Genomic DNA, 20995 nt, shown 5'->3' with positions numbered 1-20995 from the left:
AGATAACACATAGAACTTCTGATAACTTGTCAATAATATGCCTTTTCATTTTAAGTATGTTTCCTCAATGTTAAGATTTACATAAAAATAATTTTTAAAAGTGCCAAATTCAAATAAGTAATACAGAAAATTGTGGAGAAAAACACACCTAAATATTCATTTATTTGTTTATTTATTTATTTATTCATTGCTTGCTTTGTGCTTTAGCTCTACATAAAATGCTGCAGAATTCTCAAGTGGCGTTTTATTGTGAAAATATAAACCGGAAGACCTGTGTTGCATTCAGTCTCTTGTCACTCCTCTCGGGCTGTGGTGGTGGGAAGGTGGTCCTGGGCGAAAAACACCGTCCAGAAAAGCGACCGACGGGGCAACTTTACATGTTTTTGTACAGTCCTTCCATCTCCTAAACAAACCATTAAACTCCGGAATTGACACAAAATGTCGCTGACAAATGAAGTGACGGATTTGACTTGTTGGTCCTCGGGAGTAAAGTTGGGAAAGTACGAGGTGAAAATGGAGAGCCCAGCTGAGTGAGAGTGGGGTGAGGAGGCTGGATTTGGCAAAGTTGGGAGTCCTGCCCTGCTGCTGCTAGCAGGCTAGTTAGCATGCTCAGACACTTCGCTATCTCGGATAAGTAAGTTGCTTTTATAACTGTAATGTTGGGCTTATTTGTGAAAGTTTTTAAAGACTGTCCTGGTGTTACTCAGTGTTGCCTTAAATAACGGTCTAATGAGTTTTTGGCTGAAGAAAAAACACTGACATGAGTGGGGCCTGGCCATTTTTTATTTTAACTAAACTTTAATGTAGTTGTCCATTAAATGTCTGATACAAATGTGCTCATGTGTTATGGTTTCTTCAACGTGTAGAGCACTTTAAAGTATGTTTTCAGTGTTGTTTCCAGATGATTTTCTATAATAATAACTGAAAAAGTAAAGTAAGTTGATAAACATTTTGTACTGAGAACTTTTAACAATATATCAAGCAGAGTTCCAACATTTGATACTCGGATAAAAGTGACCATCTGTGTTAGTGCAGCTATTTCTTACAATGGCAAAGCTATTCTTTGTTTTCTTGGCCAAAACATGTCTGGATAGCTGTAATCATATTTTGGCAGAATGTTTCACAATATGGCCTCATTACACCACTTCTATACAAAAATGTTTTTTCGCTTTTGTGCTAAAATTATCATTGTGTTTAGGTCAGTTGCTTCTCTGCCTTTCAATGATTGGCCTAATTGAAATCTGCTCCTGTCATCTCCGCATACACTCGTGCCCATGTGCAAGCCTAACCATAATCACTCAAGATTCATATTTCATACTGTGTTTCTGCGTTTCAGAGCTTCCCACTGCTGTTCTCCAGCCTGTGATTCTCCAGGGGAGCTGCTTTATCTGTGGCAAGACCGCTGCTGACATTGCAGCTTCCCCCAATGGATCGGAGCATAGTTGATGATCTTATTTTCTGTGGAAGATCTGCCTGAATCCTTCTGCATTTTTCCTAAAGGCACTTAAACCTGTTTTAGAGAACTGCTCTGCCCCCCAGCCCAGATCAATCATTTTTGCCCCGTGAGCATCCATATAGCTGTACTCATGCAGTTTTCTCTCAAACACTCAACATATTACGACATCTGAGATGGGGCCCCAGTAGGTTCTTAAAGGGGCTTGAGGTACCCCCTGCCTGCCGACTGTGCAGTCTGTGTGTGTGTGCGAGACCCACCGGCACAGGCCTATAAAAGAATACTGTAACAAAAAGAACCGGTAATACAGTACTTGCTGATGGAGCCGAGACACACAACGCGCTTGCCCAGAATATATTCATGAACTGTTGGACTTAAAGTGGACGTAAGTGGATGTATCGGGTGTATTCATGAACTGTGACTGCTGATGCCAGCTCATTGGGACGTGAGTGGGTGTAATCAGCTTTATTCATGAACCCTCTGTCTGAGTCTGGGTACGGCCTGGATGGTGGATGTCCTGAGTGTGTTGAATCAGCTGTTGCGGTGATGAGGCAGGGCTCCTGGTGGCCTGTGTGGCTGGCTGGGCAGTGGCCCAAGGTGATGTGATGGGGTGCAGGAACAGTAAGGTCCTCCCTGAGCCTCCAGGGGATGTTCAGTTGGACCTGGTCAAAAAGGTCAGTAGGACAATGTTGTTAATACTCCCATTGGTAACACTGCTATGTTCACAACTATCTGTATTACTATTGATAATATTACCTCAGTAGGGGTGTGATTATTTTTTTATTGAACAAGCTATTGAATATTTTTGTTACTTGCAGAGTAATCATTGAGTCTCATAATGTAAAAAACAAGACTCAATAAAAAGATACTTAAATATGTCAAGTTGGGCTTTGGGAAATTGTCGCAGGCTTTTTTTTAAAACTACTTTTTTACCTAAGAAAATAATCAACACAAATCGATAACGAAAAATAGTTATTTGCAGGTGTAATACCCACAAAAGCTTTAATGAGGATTCATCTTAGACAATCGATCAGAGCTAGAATGTTTAATCAGCCAACTAGGTTTAAAGGGGTTCTATGTGAAATTCAGAGCGTATGAGTTCTCTACACATGGCTCTCAACACGGAGGTGGCCGAGCTGGCGGCTAGCAGCTAACGGTGCTAACTCCCTAAATAGCACCTAACAACAGCAACATTGCTGTCAGAGCAAATGGTGTTAACTGGGGGTAACTGGAGGGTGGGTGCTATGCTTCAGGGACAGTTCTGTCCTAGTATCAGCAGTAACCACCATATGAGCGCTGTGCAGTGTGGCGGTGATCAGCTTGCTAGTGGGATACACACATGCAGTCAGATGCATGCGTGGCTGGACTGGCTTATTACAACAAACCACAGTCAGATATAAGATACAAGATAGTGTGATTTCTTTTTCTGCTCAGGACGCCATTACTCCTTTATGTCTTTACATAACAAGTAGTTTGCTGCTATATTAATGCTCTGAATGTGTCATACAGCACCTTTTTGGTAATTCAGAAACAGTGTCACCATGTCACATTATGTTTTGAAAAGAAATATTTAATGTCAGCCATTATCTCGTTCGCTCTTATTTTTTAACCCCAAAATATCACTATCAGCCTCAAAAATCCAGTACTGGTCAGGCTATACTAACTATAGACCAACAGAAAATCAATTAACTTTTGTTGTTTTTCTCTGGTTTGTAGTTTGCATCTGTGATAAATTGTGTTCTTGTATCTTTCAGGTTGATCCTCCCCAACCTCCTCAGACAGATATCTATAAGCACTTCATACGAGGGGATGGCACTAGGAGCAAGATGGGTGGGGCAGGTGGAGGGGGATGTGACAAGGCTGACTCCACCTCCCCTAATCAAGCCCAGGCCCAAGCTGCCACTCCCACCGCTTCCGCCCAGCCCCCTAAGGACCCATCTGATCTGTCGGACCCTCAGCGGAAGAAAGTGGCAAAATATCGGGCAAAGTTTGACCCCCGGGTCACGGCCAAGTATGACATCAAAGCTTTGATAGGTCGTGGGAGTTTTAGCCGGGTCGTCCGCGTGGAGCACAAGAGCACGCGGCAACCATATGCCATCAAAATGATAGAGACCCGTTACCGGGAGGGCAGGGAGGTGTGCGAGTCAGAGCTGTGTGTTCTACGACGCGTTCGTCACACCAATATAATCCAGCTGATGGAGGTCTTTGAGACGGCAGAACGTGTCTACATGGTGATGGAGCTGGCCACAGGAGGAGAGCTCTTTGACCGCATCATTGCTCGTGGCTCCTTCACAGAGCGGGACGCCACACGGGTGCTGCAGATGGTGCTGGATGGCGTTAAGTATCTCCACACTTTGGGGATCACTCACCGAGACCTGAAGCCGGAGAACCTGCTCTACTACCACCCCGGAGCTGATTCCAAGATCATCATCACTGACTTTGGTTTGGCCAGCAGCAGGAAGAAGGGAGACGAATGTCTGATGAAGACCACCTGTGGAACGCCAGAGTACATTGCCCCAGAAATCCTGGTGAGGAAGCCCTATACAAACGCTGTAGACATGTGGGCACTAGGGGTGATATCATACATCCTGCTGAGCGGAACCATGCCCTTCGAGGACGACAACCGTATGAGGCTCTACCGGCAGATCCTCAAGGGGAAGTACAGCTTCTCTGGGGAGGTGAGGACTTAAATCTGTTACACACTTTCTCCCTCATACACACACACTCCAGCAGACTTCACCCATATTTGGAATACATTCCTCACACCGCATGAGGCTTTGTTAACAGATTTCTGAGAAGATCAGCTTTTCTTATGAGGTGACATGGTTCAACACAGACACACACGCATTTACACACGCCAAACTTCTCTCCTCACCAATTATCTCACCGCTCACGTCCACATCTCTTTCATGTACCCTTACCTTTTACCTTGCCGTACTCGCTCTCATGTATTTGTCCTCTCTAAATCAATATGCCCTCCCTCTAAGTGTGTGTATGTGTGAACAGTAATTTATGCTCTACCTGTGTATGTAGTTGGAAGAATGCTGAGTAGTCCGTTCCTTTGTTTCGTAGCGTGGGATGTTTATGTTGCCAGTGAGCTTTACAAAAGGGGCCCTTGGTTAATGTTTGCCCCACATACAGCCACTCCAGCGCAAATAATAGCTGAGTAGTTTTGTAATATTTAATAAGGAGTGGTTGAATCATCTCGGTTTTCTTGAAGTGTGTCCAGTTTTGAACTTCTCGAGTGTCTGACAGGTAAGATAAGGTTAGGTTTGACACTTTTAATAATTGAAATCACAGTTTCAGGGAGCCTATATTTTAGCTGAGGTTTGCAAAGCAGAGCTGCTGGGTGAGTAGTGAGAAAACCTTCCACATAGTGTAGACCATTATGCATTCTTAGGATGATATGGTGGTTATTGACTAGATGTTGTGGTCTTAGTTGTCACATAAAAGACTAAGTTTAAAAAAAGGGAGATTTCTCATGAGAGCAATGACAGAGCAATCTTTATTCTCTTCCAACATGAGTCCAAAAACTAGGGCGTAAAAACTGATATTTTCTTAAAGAGTATCCTTGGCATTTCTGTTTGAAAAACGACAGGCTGAAGAAGGCAAAATGATGGCTGTATATAAGGTTTGTGAACTGATGTTGAGCCAAAACAGTGAAGTTGCGGGCCAGAAACCAAAACAATGAGCTGAAAGACAGTAAATAATTCGTAGAACTGAGGGGAATTGCAGAGCTAAGTTGCAGTGTTTGGGTTTGTCACTCCGAGCTACAACATTATTTTCGCATTATATTATGTAGTCATTTGACCAATTGCTATCATAGAAATATTTATTTTAGCAGCATTAAAGGAACCCTGTGGAGTTTTCTTGTGAATAAACAAAGTTATGCTTACATTTTCATAAAAAAGCAGTGTGTGTATCCTCAAGCCGTGACAATAGTGTGATGCATTTAGGGCTGGGCAATATGGAGAAAATCAAATATCACAATATTTTGACCAAACACCACATTATAGATATTGAGACGATATTGTAGGGTTGACTGTTAGTGTTTTCACAATATATTTACACAATGAGAGTCCTGATAAATAATGTGGATATAATGACTGAGTAGATAAATGCAAATAATAAAACAGAGGAGTCTGGTATGTTCAAAAAAATACATTGCATTACTGTAATGCAGCCTTTAAAACCAGGAAAAGACAACACTTACAATATTACGATATCTAAAATCTAAAACAATATCTAGATTCTAGTCACATATTACAATATTTAATATAATATTGATATACCGCCCAATTCTAGATGCATTGTAGTTTTTATATGTACATGTATTTATTAGATCCTGCATCGTTTACATGAACATTTGCTAGTTTATAATCTTCTTTCTTACCTCTGTGGGTGCTAGTTCTCTCAGCACATTACTGCCACCAACTGTTCATCATTGGAATAGCTTGTGCGTGATCATCCAGGTGTGCATAATGCAAACATAAACTCCACAGGGGACCTTTAAGTGCTCTAAAATTATTGTAAAACAGCTTCAAAAATGTTTTAATCAAACATAAAATACCACTGTGAATTAATAAAAAGTGAAAATTTCTAGAGCTGAAACAAATCAGTTAGTCACTTGAAATAAAATTCATCAACCACTTTTGATGAACAATTTAACTCATTAATCACACAGAAATAAATTTGTATGGATTTGCTCTTTCTCCCTGTTTAATTTAATTGTACGTTGAACGTCTTTGTGGCGTAGACAAACACTTGGAAGGTGTTGTGCTCAGCAGCTCTGAGAAATTGTGGCTATTGTGGCTATTACAATCATTTGATCAATCAAGAAGCACTAAGCAATAAATCAAAAGTACTGTATAGTTGCACATGTTTAAAAAAAAGTGTCTTCCTTCCAACAGGCAGTATAGTCGTGACACAGTGGTTAGGATGCGTACCTTATGATTGGAACATCCCTGATTTGATTCCAGCTGAGAACCTTTGGTGCATGTAATACTTTTGTCTCATCGCTATTTATCCTCTCTGTGACTAGCTCATAATGCTGAAATATATACAGTATTTACTGTGTTCTGCTGTGACACTTGTGCATTGATTGAATATTTGTAATGGCTTTGAACACAACACAGACATTCATGGCTGAGGACTCCTTGCAAAGAAGCAGTACAACAACTTGTATAATGTCACAATGCATGGCACCTGTAGTTAAAGAAAATCCTGTCCTGAGGGTAAGTGAGAGGTGGAGCCGAGGTGGGGCGGACTTGAATGCAGTTCCCTTGGGGACAAGTGTCTTTACAACTGCAATAAATAATGTTCACATTTACAGCTGCAGTCCAAGGACTAACGACAGCCCAGAGATTGTTGGAAGTGGAGGAGAAATGTATGTCTGAGGCTTATATATGTGTCATGTATCTTTAGTCAACACTGGTAATTTACCTGCTGTGTGAAAAGGGGGGTTAGTTGTCTACTGGGAGACTGAAAACACAGCTGGTTGCCAAGCAGGACATCATGTACAAACTGTGTGTGTGTGTGTGTGTGTGTGTGTGTGTGTGTGTGTGTGTGTGTGTGTGTGTGTGTGTAGAAAGGCATGCAGCCTTGATATTCCCAATTCCTGTCTAAGTAGGGGGTAGAGTTTGACTCACTACCAGTCAGTCTTACTAAATAGAGTCCATGTCTCGGAAAGAGAACATTTTGCTTTTAACAGCATTTTATGTTACGTTAGATCTTTACTCTTAACTCTATCAGCAAATCAGTTACTGTACAAATCACTTCTCCACACCTATTATTGAGTCTGACAGTATCTAAAGACCAAGAAAACCCATTATTACATTGAGTCAAATGACCAAATGTCTAACATGGTTGAATGACCCAAGCTTTTTGTCAGCTCAGAGCTCATAACACTGTCCTTACCAGACATTCTCTTCTTTCTATCACTTTGCTGCCCTCTTGTGTCCAGTGGACAAAATTTCACTGATTCTAAACAAACCATACATTCTTACACAATTGTTTAATGTCTCCCTCCACCCAAAGAAGTGTTCTGTTTATTGTTACTCCACTTGAATGTTTGAGCTTCACTGTGCAGAATGATGTATGTTCAGGGTTTGACACTAGAAGGCTGTTTTCTCAGTCATCTACTGAAGGTGGAAAGTTTCTTTGCACCTAATTTATATTAGAGTTAAATCAGAGATGTGTTCGTACAAGTATGTTTTTGTGACATCATCACACCTAGTTTGGAAACCAGTCATGTTCCTGTATGCAACTTACACAAGTGTGATTGAAACCTTAAACCTTCAGTGCACATAAGATCGGACTTTTCATTGAAGTAGAAAACATTATGTTCAGCAGTTAAACTTCTGAAATTAACCATTTTTGCACATGTATAGTTTTCATATTAATTGACAAAGGAGGAATATGAACTGACTTAGATGTCTGCCGGAGATCTTTAAACAAGATTTTCCTAAATTAAGACTCATACAGAAATCAAACATCACTTACGACCTACTAGAAGAGTGTGGCAGTGTATTTTTTCTTTTCTTTTTTTTCATATTTTCTGTGCTCAGGACAGGTTTGGGCGTGTACCCCTCACTCAGGTGAGGTCAGGGCTTTATGTAAAGGTAGCAAACAGGTGCCAGACTGCAAGCAGCAGGCATCTAATAGACACCGTACCAAAACACCCCCAAAACCCGCTGATGTAGTGAGGCAAAATATCAAACATGAGTGAGTCCGGTTGGCCTTTACTTTCATTGGCAAGCTCATTTAAAAACAGTAACTGACAATCCTACATAGTATATCTTTAAGATATTCAGAAAACCATATACTAGAAAATTATTTTTCTACCCCCTCTCTGTGCCCTAGGTCATAACCATTTTCCACCATATTAGATTTGTTTTTAACAAGTTCCATTCAGGATTGTTGGAACCTTTGTGTTATCTAGTGAACTAGCCCATGTTTTCACCAATTTTGAGTGGAACCATTATGACCGAGGGTGTGTCATCATCGGAGGACATTGCACAATCCACACGTAAAATGGCGGATGGCATTGATGACTGGGGAGCATTTGTTATGTTACGACAGATATTATACAGAAGACAATTACGTGTGGTAGAATATGACATGGTCACTGATGTTGTCACTGTTCCCACATCATGTCATGGAAAACCTTAAATTTTTTGGTGCCTGCTGGGATCCAACTTTTCGGGTTTTGAATCAATTTGTTTTTGTTCGTAATGTTCCGAACAGTTTCAAATCACGTGCAGGGAACCAGAATGTAACCCGTTCCGTGCTGGTGGAAAAGCGGTATCAGAGCACCACTGATTTAGACTATGTAGAGGACAGGTTTACCAGTGATCAGTGTACTCAGTTTGTTCATTACTTTCTTGTCTCACGTCTGTCTCCCCTCTCCAGCCGTGGCCCAGCGTGTCCAACCTGGCCAAAGACTTTGTGGAGCGGATTCTAACAGTGGACCCCAGCGAGCGTCTCACAGCTGGCCAGGCTCTCAAGCACCCCTGGATCGTCAGCATGGCTGCTTCCTCCTCCATGAAGAACCTACAGCGCTGTATATCTCAGAACCTCCTGAAGCGGGCGTCCTCACGCTGCCACAGCACCAAGTCTGCCCAGTCCACTCGCTCCAGCCGCTCCACCAAATCCAACAAAGCCCGGCGGGTGCGAGAGAAAGAGCTGCGGGAGCTGAACCGTCGCTATCAGCAGCAGTACAATGGCTGAAACAGGGACAGTGACAGCCAGCGGCTGTAACGGACCTTATACTTTTAGGGGGAAACAGCACTACAATGACTGAACTTTTACAATGACTACCACCATTCGAAGTTGCTGCCAGTGTTTGAGGCCAAAGTGGCTTCAAGTTCCAAATCATTGCCTTAAAAAAAGAGGACAATGACTTGACTCGACCATGGCTACCAGCAAAAGTAGAATTAAGACTGAAAAGTAACTGCTGCCAGCTGAGAATTCCTCTGGCAGCGCGTCTCCTGACGAGCACAGAGAAGGACACACCAGTAAAGTTTTGAACTCTTAAGGGTTACATCATCTCTCCATCCATTCCTTCACTTTTTCTCTGGCAGGATGGTGCCTTCCACTCCTTTGCTTTTGTTCTTTCAATCCCTGTGTCTCTACATATTTATTTATTATTGTTGACATGATTATTAGTCTCCATTCAAATGGTCACTGGATAATGACCTTCCATGAGGATCTGTTGAACAGAGTTCTGGGTACTGAAGTTTTTAAGAAGAAAGGGATACTTTTAGAAGAGGGGGAAACAATTTCCCCGCACTCATTCCTGATTGAAAATTGCTGTGAATTTATTGTTGTACCAATTGTACAGACCTTGTCTTAAGATGTGGGTGATGCAAGCACACTGCAAAAAAAAAACACACCCTTGAAGGTCAAAATGAAGGCTTATTTTTTAGTCACTTCTAAGCTTATCTAATCTTGCCATTATTGCTCTGTTGATATCATTGTTCTAAAACTGTCAAAAGATTGTGAAGCTGTTTTGTGTTAAATCCTCAGTGTATTGTATTAGACAGTAGGCCACACAGTCCACTCCCTGTGATTTTTAGACTTCAACAGATTCAATCATGAGGTGCCTTCTATGATCCCTTCAAGCTGAAGAGCATTATTCTAATAGTTTGCTGTCTTTATAAGAGGATGTGGCCGTTTAAGATGTTATGTGGTTTTACTGTTTCATTGTTTGTGTCAGTGGGAATGGTAAATGTTGCGTGCAGCAATGAAGGCAAAGATCTCTGCTGCCAATTGCACCAGCTCTTTGTAAGTTCAAACTGAGCTTTGTTTAAAACACAAGTGTTTACTAAGTGGAGACTTACACATCACTAAATTAAAGCAGGTTGCACCACACAAATTAGTCCTTACGTAAAAATTAATAAAATGTTGACTACGACCTGTAGCTATCTCAACCCACTGACAAAGCTAACGTTAGCTTGCTAATATTTGACCCATTCATGTCTTTGCGCCTCCTAGGATAGAGAAGGCAGGACCGGCCTTACTCTGCCACGCTCTGCCTCTGACTGGCTTACCCTAACCAATCCCACTCTTCTTGCCTAAACCTACCCAACCCAACCAACAAAGGCAATGAGTACTAGCCCATCACAGGGAGAGTAGGGCGGGTCATGCCTTTGATATCCTAGGAGACACAAATTTGCGACACGTTCAAACTGAAGAGTAAAAGAGATATTTGACCCAACACTGGATCAAAATGCTGTTTGATAATAATGTTAAATGGGAAGACTTTAAATTACATTTCTGAAAAAACAACTTGTTATGCCAAGACTGATCATAACTATAGCTAAGTTTGTATTATCAGATCTTTCCCACTCACTCAAAACTGCATGAATACCACTCACCCTGAGGCGCATTTCTTCGTGTATACAGATAGGAATAAATCAAAATGAAACAATAATACCTACTTATACAAAGGATTGGTTGTTAAGTTTAAAATATTGTTTGCCCCCTAAAATTGCACATTTTAAAAGTTATGCTACAGCTTTACAAGCTTTAACATTTGTAGTGGTGTAATCTGATTAAATAAATCACTAGTTTAAAACTAGCTAGTTAAAGAGGACATCTGGTATTTTTCAGCCTAGACACTATTTTCCCACGTCTTAGTGTCTAAATGACTGATGTAGTCCAGTACTAAGAGAGAGTACTGAAGCCTGCAACAGCGAAACAGGCTACAGTGTAACCACTCAGAGCATGTGTCCCATTAATTTAAGTCCACTAAAAGTGTTTTAACAGGCTCAGATTATTATGGCAGTCTTACAGCATTATGAAAAAGACCCTACAGAGAGATTATAATGTTTTTCCATAAATTTCACTGGTTCCTTTCTGGTTTCTGTCCAAGCCTCATCAAAGGAGAAGTCTTGTTTTGATATTTCGCAGTCTTTTTCACATTGTTGAAATCGGCTAATTATTCAGCCATGACATTGAACATCTTTTAGATAATGCTAAACTATGCTTACTGTACTCCCAACAAACTCTTCCCAGCACTCTTCTCTCCAAGGCTCTGTCATGTTTCCACTGTTAGAGATATTTCAGAACGAGACTACTCCTTAAGCGAGACTTGGACACAAAACAGACCAGGACAAATGAAGAATTTATCAACTTCTCTGTAGGGTTTTTTCTCTTATGTTTGTTTTATCAGTCTAAGCCTGTTAGTGTCAAAAACAAGCACTTTAAATGTACGTACATTGAAGGGACTCATCTGCCCCGTATAATTACATTGCAGCCTGTTTCGCTGCTGCCAGCTGCAGCACTCCGGCTGAGTACTGGACCAATTTTAAAAAGAGCTGTTCCCTCGAGTCACTTAGACATTAAAACATAGGAAAACAGGGTCCAGGTTGAAAATACTGGAGTTCCTGTTTAACTTCGTAATAGTAATAACTTAACAGCTGGTGCAACCCAACTGATATCCATAGTACAGCTCCAAGGCAGAGAAACCCATCGTCCTAAATTTGTTTACTACACATGACCAAAATGAAGGAAACCACTGAAGATGATGAGCAGCATGAAGAGGTGAATCAAATGACCATTAGTATGTATGATTATAAAAGATGATGTATTACAAAAACCAAGCACACGCAATCATACTATGCATATGTTTTCTTTTGTTTGTAAAGGCCACCTTGTCTATGAAAGTGCACTTAAATCAGAATAAATTCCAAAGGAAGAGATAAACTCAAATTTATTAAATCCACAAAATTCATAGTCAGAGAACAACAGATTGTAGCTCTCTTATGTCCTGCACAGTATGTTTTTTGGTGCTACAGCAATAATCTGAAATGAGAATAGACTAGGGAATTTGGTTTTTGTAACATTATGGTATAGTTTTAATAGTAAAAGGCTGCATTACAGTAAAGTGGATTTTCTGAAGATATTAAACAGTTCAAGCAAAGGGAAATGCAAAATGAGCACAACTACACTTATCATAATATCCATGTTTAAATGATTTAAAATGATTCATCTTCAACTTTGTCAAAAAATAATGTGATATTTGAATATTTGATAATTGAAGATTTTCCTAAAGTAGCACAACTTGTCTGAAAAACAAGTGAGGATTATTTGCCTTTTTATGCCTTTTGTTCCTCCTTTTATCTGGCGAAGCACTTAATCTCTACTGTTAAATTGAATTTTGGTCTAAAATTGCAATTTACCTTTATATCGGACTCCGTCTTTATGTATTTTGTCCCTTCAGAACTCCCCCATAGTAAATCAGTTGCTACAGTGTGGTCTTCTTTATATAAGCATTTTGCTGTGATCTACCCCAGACTTATGAAGTGTGTTGCTGTTGTGAACTTTTTAACACATACTGGAAATCTAACCGAGCCATGTCAGCTGACCTCAGTTTTTCCCTTCTCTTTTGTCTTTTGTTCTTTGCTTGTTTCAAGATGCCCTGTCATCTTTCCATTTTCCTTGATGTAAGTCAGATTTAAAATTTTGTTTTTTGTCCCACTGCTGTTATCTGCCCTGATGTCTCACCTCTTGGCGGGACTGAATTGTTTATAAAAGACTGTAAATGACGCTAACATTGGAACTGGTATTGGTACACTCAGATCATCACTCTGTCCTACTGTTTTTTGAAATTCTCCACCCAAAATGTGTCTTTTTAAAATCAAACGCACACTCTGTAAGCTTTAAAAGGTGCAGTTAAAATGAAGAAACCAGCTGTGGTCATCTCAAAACAAAGATTTTTTAGGTGAGGTATCACTCTGAGGTGTCCTACTTTCTGCAACACACAGTATGATGAGGTGACATTAGTTCTGGTAGGTAGTTAGTTCATTGATTGCTCCTAGAGCATAGCATCTATGTGAAATAAACATTTTTTAAGACTCAGTCACAAAGTAATCATTTGAACTCAAAGGAATTGCTGTGGTTGAAGTAGTCAGCAACATTATTGAGTGCCTATTGTATACCATGTTCAATGAATGACCCAATCAGTTCATTAGCAGTTTTGCAGAATGTCAGCACATTTGTAAGTCTGTCCTTTCATGTTTTATATATCTGTGTGATTTTATATAAATGCTGTCGTCCTAAATGAAGTAGCCAACTCATCACTGTTATCTGAAAGCAGTTTTTTGTTATTATGTGTCTAAATGAATGATAACACTTTGATTCTTCTACCATTAACTTTTATTTTTCTAAACGGTGAGTTGTATGTGCCAATAAAACACTCGAACCTGACTTGCTTGAATGTGTTTTGATTTGACACTATTCTCATATGTGATTGGTCCAACAGGTGTGTTAGTCAGAGTGTACAGTAAGACTATCGGTACTTCTCAAAGTCAAGGATTCTTTCTTGGTAGGACAGATCCTTCCAAGTTGGGTCCTACAGAGGCTACGCAAGACTCCTTCCTAACATTTGGTGAACACACATTGGAACAGGCTAGCAACTGCCCAGGTGTGTGTCACTGAAGAGACCCCACCTTCAATTCTGGCAAATTGTGCACAAAGATTTGTGAGTACTTCATACCTGCTGAGGATACCCATGTGTGTCCTTGAAAATTCTCTAAGGGAAGGACTTGGACCTTGATAGAATTCAAAGGGTCCTTGACATTGGAACAGTCCTTCGGCAGGATTCGATGACCTAGCCTCCTTGAAATTGAGGATCCTTCTTGACTTTGAGAAGCACCATATATTGGCAATCTTCTAGCACATATTGTTGAACTACTGTTGTTTTCAGGTTCATCAGTTTACTGTTTTTATGCCTCTATGCTGGCAATAGTCGTCGATAGAGGCATTATGTTTTTGGGTTGTCTCTCCATACGTCTGCCTGTCCAATTCTCGTGGATGCTCAAGAACACCTAGAGGGATTTTTTTTCCTGCCTGTCACACTTGGTCTCAAGAATGAACTGATAAGATTTTAGTGGTCAAAGGTCAAGCTTACTGTGACCTTTCATCCATCTTATTCTTGTGACCGTAATATCTCAAGAACACCTTGAAGGATTTTATCAAATTGGCACAAACATCCACTTCAACTCAATAGTGAATGGATTAGAATTTGGTGGTCAAAGGTCAAGACCATTGTGACCTTGCGTTCCTCTCACTATCATGAATGTTATCTTTGAAGAAAACCTTGAGGGAGTTTCCTCAAATCTGGCTCAAATGTCCACTTGGCTCAACAATGAATTGATTAGAATTTGATGGTCAAAGGTCAAGGTCACTGTGACCTCATAAAACGTGTTTTTGGTCATAACTCAAGAATTCAAACACTAATTATGACAAAATGTCACACAAATGTCTAATAGGATGAAATAATGAAGTGATGACATTTTATATCCAAAATGTGTAAGGTCAACTTCACTGTGACATCATAATGTTCTGCAAAAATACTTTTTTGGCCATTATTCAGTAACATAACTCAGGAACAGAAGGGGAGACATTTGGTCAGATACTGAGCTGGTGACACTAATTTTGGGTGTCCATCTTGAAACTGTGCTGATTGTATAGATATGTGCTGCTGTGGAGAGGAGGTGTGTATGGGAAATCTAGTTTTCACAGACATGGATGGAAACTTTAACTGCAGACTTTAACTTTCGCAGTTCGCAGAGGTATACAACCACAAGGCGGTAATCCTCGTTGAGCCCCCTTCCACCCCAGTGTATATTTACCATGAAATGGTAAAAATCTGGACTTCAATTTTAGCATTTTGGAAACGGTCACCAATAATTACATAAAAATGATTACTTCACCCTCATGGGGGTGCTATAATTTAAGATAAACAACAGCCCTGAAGCAAAAACAAATTGATACATCAACTGTCTTTGTGTATTGTTGTTTTGTTTTTTCCTTTTTTTTATATAAATTTCCACAAATCACTTTTTATAAGCAGAAAACTACTGTGTAATGTGAAAGGGGCCGCATGCTGTGACAACTTAGCCTCTTTTAGCGCTTAATTTGTTTTGCAGCACATATGCTATTTGATTCAGCCTCACTGTTCTTAGATATATTTCCTAAGGAGTCTGTAGAGATCAAAACAAAGCTAAAGGGAAAGTAAAGACTGGACATGCATGCCTCAGAATAAGTTTTAATATTGCTGTGTAAACTGGATGAGTACATAAGTAGTTGTTAATGTGTTAGCCATGGCAACTTTATACAATGATGCATGTCAGCTTTGTGTCTGTCAACTTGTGGAGTCTTTCTTCCCCCAGGTAGGCAAAAAAAATAAAAAAAATATATATATATACATTTTAATTTTTTTTATATATATATTTTTCTGGTCAGTATATGGATGAAGGGCATTCTGGCTGCAAGCTTGTCTGTGGGAGTGGCCGCACACAAAAGCAACCATAACTCTAATAATGTGTGTGTTGTAAAAGAGTACTTGATCCTAAATGCAAACCAGCATTTCTTTCACTTTTGATATAAGCAGAATTGTGGCCAAAAGCATTTGTGCACTGGTTTCAAGTCAAGTCAATTTTATTCATATAATGTTTGCAGAATATCACAAATTTGTCTGGAAGGGCTTTAAAGTCTGTGTAGCATGCCAAATTCATCCAAATGCATTGACATTTCATTTATATGCTCTCAGCTATAAACTTATAATCAAAACATAGAAAGCGAAAAGAAAAAAATAATAATTTTAAAACAGTGGCTTACAGCTGTGCAGCATATGACTTTGTTTGTGATGGTTGAAATCTAATGAACTATCAATACTTATTGGAATACACATGAACCAGTTTAATCACAGCTGATGAGTATCATGGTATTTTATTGTAAATAAACCACTGTAGACCACACAATATCCATGTGATACTTTAAAGCTGAAGTACTACAAACTGTAGCGCAGCTGTGCCATACTGTCATAGTTCAATCATAGATCAATTCTAATGGTTGTGAGTGCGTCAATTAATTGGGTTGTATTTTACAGTAAAATAAGTGAACTTACCTGGATGTTGTATCTTAAAAATGATCTACTCCTGCTGTGTGCGTCTTGTTTACAGTAGTTTCCTGACGGTAAACAGCGCCCACTGCTGGCAGAACTGCAGCGTGACCGAGAAGGCTTGGCCATAAGTAGTAGCCGGAGGCCCGGTGGGTTGCCAGGTTTGATACAAAGCGTGACACTCTATGATCATATGCTCATTAAGAGGTGATGGGAAAGTAATAATAGTTACGTTATAGGGTTATAATTTGGATTTCTGTGAGAATATAAAGGGGAAAGAACCATCTCTTAAAGATGAATATCACCTGAATAGGATCGATGAGCTAACTTTGCTCGGCGGTTTAGGAGGACAGGTTCCCCAAACCTGGCATCCCGTCATAACCCAACGTCAGTGGTCTGCGGCTGTAGCGTTTGGTGAGTTTGCTGCTAGCTTTTGTTCGGTGGACAATAAACTACCTACCGAGTAGCTATCAGATCGATAATACACGGACAGTGAAAAATACACACAGATAACTGTGAAGTGTGAGACGCCGCTTAGCTCGGTGAGTATTATCAACACACAAACCACCAGCAGATACACTGTAAAATATCACCAAGCTAGCTAGCTAACGCTATACATGTGATAGGCAGCCGAGGCTAAAGAAAATCTCTTGGCATGTCTTTTTGTTTAATAAACCTATTTCAGATGGCAAAATTTAGCTTTCGCGACATTAACACGTGCTATCGTGGTTTACAAATAACGTTCTTCACTGTCGACATAGTAAGTGTCCATCTCAGAGACACTTAGCCTCCAGCATGTGTCTGCTGGTATTTGCTTTGTTTATGCTGGTAAAGTCGTCACTTTAATGTGGCCACACGGTTTGTTTTGTCGTTTTGGCTCAGTGTGGCTTAGTTAGCTAATTAGCTAAGGTGGTTAGTAAATGTTGTGTCGCACTGAAAAGCAGCAAACTGTTATTTTAACTCATGGCCCTATCGACGGTGTAATTGTGCCCAGCGTGTGTAAATGTAGAAACGCTAACACTGGCTCTTTCATGCATCTACTAATGTCAACTAAAGGCATTTAAACGTGTGTGTATTTTGTAGTGTGTCTGGTTTGCTCAAGGAGTGAACCACGAGCACTTAATAGAACAACATGAAGTCTGTGTCATTACTGAAACAGTGGAAGTAATGTTGTGCTTTATGTGATACACACTGTGGACACATTGTTTTGATCGACAAAGTAGCTGCTGCCAGCTAGTTAACTTTATCTTTCTAACATTTAATCCTGCTTTGGTGTCATTATTTTTAAAGGAGGGATGATTCCATACTAAACTGGTACTATTACACCAAATTTCTGCTAAAAATAAAAACTTCTAAGGGACCCTTTTGCTAACACCCAAAAAACAGACTCCACTTCTCTCCCTTCAGATCACTCACACTGTTGTTGATCTTTCCTCTGATTGTGGTGGGGGGGCCTTTCCTAGCTACTAATCAATGTCTGCCTGGAGGTTTGATGCCATTTTTGTGGTTTGGTGGTATGTTGACTCAGGTAGTCCCAGCCTGTCTTTTACAGCCCTACCCTAACCAGTGGGGCTATTTTTACAGCTCTGGGTCTAAACCAATAGTTGTTAGCTGCATTGTTGTCTCACACAGGCAGGGATCCTGCCCTGAGCCGGATCTGGTGATTGAGCCCCTTCCTGTCAGACCAGACCAGCCAGGGGCTTTTAATTAAATTGTTCAATCACTTGTGTAGGCCCATATCTGCAGTTTATTTACTATATCATAGAGGTTGAGCAGTGGTAGGCATGTGACTGCCCACAAAAGTAACTATGGGGATTATGTGTAATTTTTGATTCACATAAACCCTTAAACCTCCATATAATCCCTTTCCTGTACAACACTTGACTTGAGCTAGTATACTACTACAAAAGCATTGTCACAATGTTCTTTAAAAAAGCCACATTTACTGTATTTTAGTCAGGCAAAATAAATCAGTTCACTCCTCTGCACTTGGAAACTTTATTCATATTATGAGCAACTTGCTGCTACAAGTTAGGAGACGAGGACAACTGTAGAGCTTCACATGTTGCCTGTGATTTTTCCCAGAAGTTGCAGTCATATAAATTTTAATCATGAACATAATATCAATCAACTTAAGTAAGCCTATGCGAAATCTGCACCTGTAGAATTCCGATCTCCTCAGATCTTCTGCAGATTTGAAAATTGTTTTGTAAAGAAAAAAAAAGTGTTGCCTATCACATTACAAGCAAAAAAAAAAAAAAATTCCACAGATTTTTCCTCTGGATCATCACCAGGCATGTGAAGATAATTACATTATTGACTCATCGAGGTCGGCAAAGATGATCGGTCATGTCCATATATAGCACAACATCGTCCTTGTGTTTATATGTGTGTTTAATTACATAGGAATGTCACCAACATTTTAGCTAACATGATGCCTGAATTTTCATGCTTTTTTTCACATTTCAATTCCAATGTCTGAATATTTTAAGACTTTAAAGTTCATTGCTCTTTGAAAGAGTTTACTTGTATTATAATGCCATTAAATTATCATTATATTTGTGACATGGAATGGTCTTAAAATGACATAAGTAATGTGATAGGTCTACTCACAGATGAAAATTGTAAAAAAAAAAAAAAAAATCTGCAGTTTCCATTCTGGTCTGAGTATAAGTAGTGTTTTGCTAGTGTAACTACAGTCCCCATACAGGAGACGTGGATATCAACAGGAGAACCAGAAGGCTTAGATTATAGTCAAGTGATCCGGCAGTTAAAAGCAGGTTTAGATATCATCACCACAAGTATACCAGGGGACTGAACAGAATCTGGGCTTCTTTATACACTGCTGTGCCGTGTAAATCTATTTGTTTGATTTTGCTCCTTTGTTGATAGCAGTTGTACCGACTAGTGTGCCTGCTGTTAGATAGCACACACGTGTAATACTTGATGGGGTTGTTTTCATCCTTTGATGGGAGTGTTTGATTGGTAATGACAGCCTGACAATAAAGTCATTCCTGCCAGGATAAAATAGACTAAAAGTATACACTCAAACACACGCATGTTGCATACTGCATTTCTGCACACTCAGCTCTGGAACATGTTGCACATGTGCTCTGTGCAGCAATAAAGCTCAGCAGTCAGAGAGCAGCCGGTCCGCAGCACACTAACACACTCTGAGTGGGTTTTGTGTATGCTAATCGATGAAATCAATCCCAAAATGAGGATGGGTGGGTGCTAAGATTAAAAAAAGGTGAGTTTCATGAATAAACACAACAACAGAACACAGGTCTTGGTACACTTTAGGAATTGACAGACCGCCTCTGTGTCCCTCTGGTGTAAAGTAGGAGGCAGTTACAGGCTCTGCAGGAAGGGAGGTCACCTTATGTAATCTGGGCTGGACCCTCAGTCAGCGTGGAGCTGGTTCTCATGAGGTCTGGTGTTGAGCTTGGCAAATGTCTATATGTGTGTGTGTGTGTTGGGGAGTCATATGTCACACAGTTTCAGGTCAGCTGAGGCAGCCCAGCTGAGTCTTTTGTGCTGGTTGGTGATTCTGTGTATGTGTGGTGTGTATCTACCTGGAAAGTTCTTTGTGCAGTGCAGGATGGCTTTCACAGCAGCATAAAGATGTTTTTGATGAGTTTGTTTAGCAGCTCATGGTTATCAGTTATGTGTTGAGTTTCTTCACTGGGTCTGTGGCTGCTTCTGTATAACTGAGTATTGCCATCCTTGCAGGTGAGATAAAGTTTTATCTCAGTCTACGTGCTGTATCTAACAACAGGGCTGTTCCCAGAGGGCACTGACTCCTCCACAAGAGGCTAAATGAGGGAGGAGTGGTTAATACTACATTCTACATCTCTCTGCACCCAACACCTCCCTTCCTTCCCCTTGGAAACACTCCTTCCTCTGAACACTACATGAGGGGATAGAAATGGAAACAAAGCCTCTGTAAGGTTGTTTTTCAAAACCCTGGAGTTGTAGGAGGATAGAAAATACGCTTATTTGTTACCTCTGCAAAGATGGTGTTTTACACTTGATTTGTTTTTTCAGTCAGCAGCTGATTTCAAAAACATTTGAACCGATTTTCTTCACATTTCAATGGACAGATAGACCTGAGGCCAAGGAATGACTGAGTAGAGTTTAGTTGATAATGATAAAAGCTTACTGATATATCAGTACTGATGTAGTCATATCTGAATTGCATTTAAACTATCAGATATGCGAAACGAAATTGCAGTGCAGTAATACATATTTATCAGCTGTATTGTTATGTATATATGATCTGAAAGTGCAACTATGTAACTTTTGAAAGAAGTAATAACAAGATTTTTGTCTCACAAATGAGGAGTTGAACAAGAAAGTGATCAAACCATGTTCAATTCAATACAGTCTGTGGTTCTGCTGTTACAGCCTGACGTGGTCTGAGGGGTATTCCAGGTAGGAGGTTCAACAAACTCTGAGTCTAACCCTGAACTCTGAGTTGATTTACCCTGAGATGGGAAACTCTGAGTATCCGGTTCCAGAACAGCTGATTTGAGTTAGTTCAGTCAACTCTGAGTATGTTCACTCTGAGTTAAGCCGACAATAAAAAGCCATCATCAATGGAGCTCCGACTCCACGATTCACCATGGCAACAG

General features: G+C 40.1%; 2 protein-coding genes across 2 annotated transcripts in view; both read left to right on the top strand.

The window, feature by feature from the left end:
* Positions 1-309: 309 nt before the first annotated feature.
* On the top strand, positions 310-13663 carry pskh1 (protein serine kinase H1). Its single transcript, XM_050074058.1, has 4 exons — positions 310-634; positions 1337-2127; positions 3208-4131; positions 8864-13663. Exons 2-4 carry the CDS (start codon positions 2059-2061, stop codon positions 9179-9181), a joined length of 1311 nt encoding a protein of 436 aa, XP_049930015.1. The 5' UTR covers positions 310-634; positions 1337-2058; the 3' UTR covers positions 9182-13663.
* Positions 13664-16741: 3078 nt separating this feature from the next.
* The window catches only part of mbtps1 (membrane-bound transcription factor peptidase, site 1), a 34060-nt gene continuing 29806 nt past the window's right edge, over positions 16742-20995 (top strand). The window contains exon 1 of the mRNA XM_050074053.1: positions 16742-16903. The gene's annotated coding sequence lies outside the window, so the exon portion shown is untranslated. The remainder of the gene's footprint in view (positions 16904-20995) is intronic.

The sequence above is a fragment of the Epinephelus moara genome, chromosome 20, assembly GCF_006386435.1.
Source record: "Epinephelus moara isolate mb chromosome 20, YSFRI_EMoa_1.0, whole genome shotgun sequence".
Taxonomy (NCBI): domain Eukaryota; kingdom Metazoa; phylum Chordata; class Actinopteri; order Perciformes; family Serranidae; genus Epinephelus; species Epinephelus moara.
Note: the sequence above shows the minus strand (reverse complement) of the source record. Positions and strands in the feature narration are given on the sequence as shown.

Excerpts from the sequence above, each read along its gene's own strand:
- pskh1 (XM_050074058.1), top strand. The coding sequence starts at position 2,059 with ATGGGGTGCAGGAACAGTAAGGTCCTCCCTGAGCCTCCAGGGGATGTT. Across the intron at positions 2,128-3,207 it reads AGTTGGACCTGGTCAAAAAG|GTTGATCCTCCCCAACCTCC; the intron begins GTCAGTAGGACA and ends TGTATCTTTCAG. Across the intron at positions 4,132-8,863 it reads AGTACAGCTTCTCTGGGGAG|CCGTGGCCCAGCGTGTCCAA; the intron begins GTGAGGACTTAA and ends TCCCCTCTCCAG.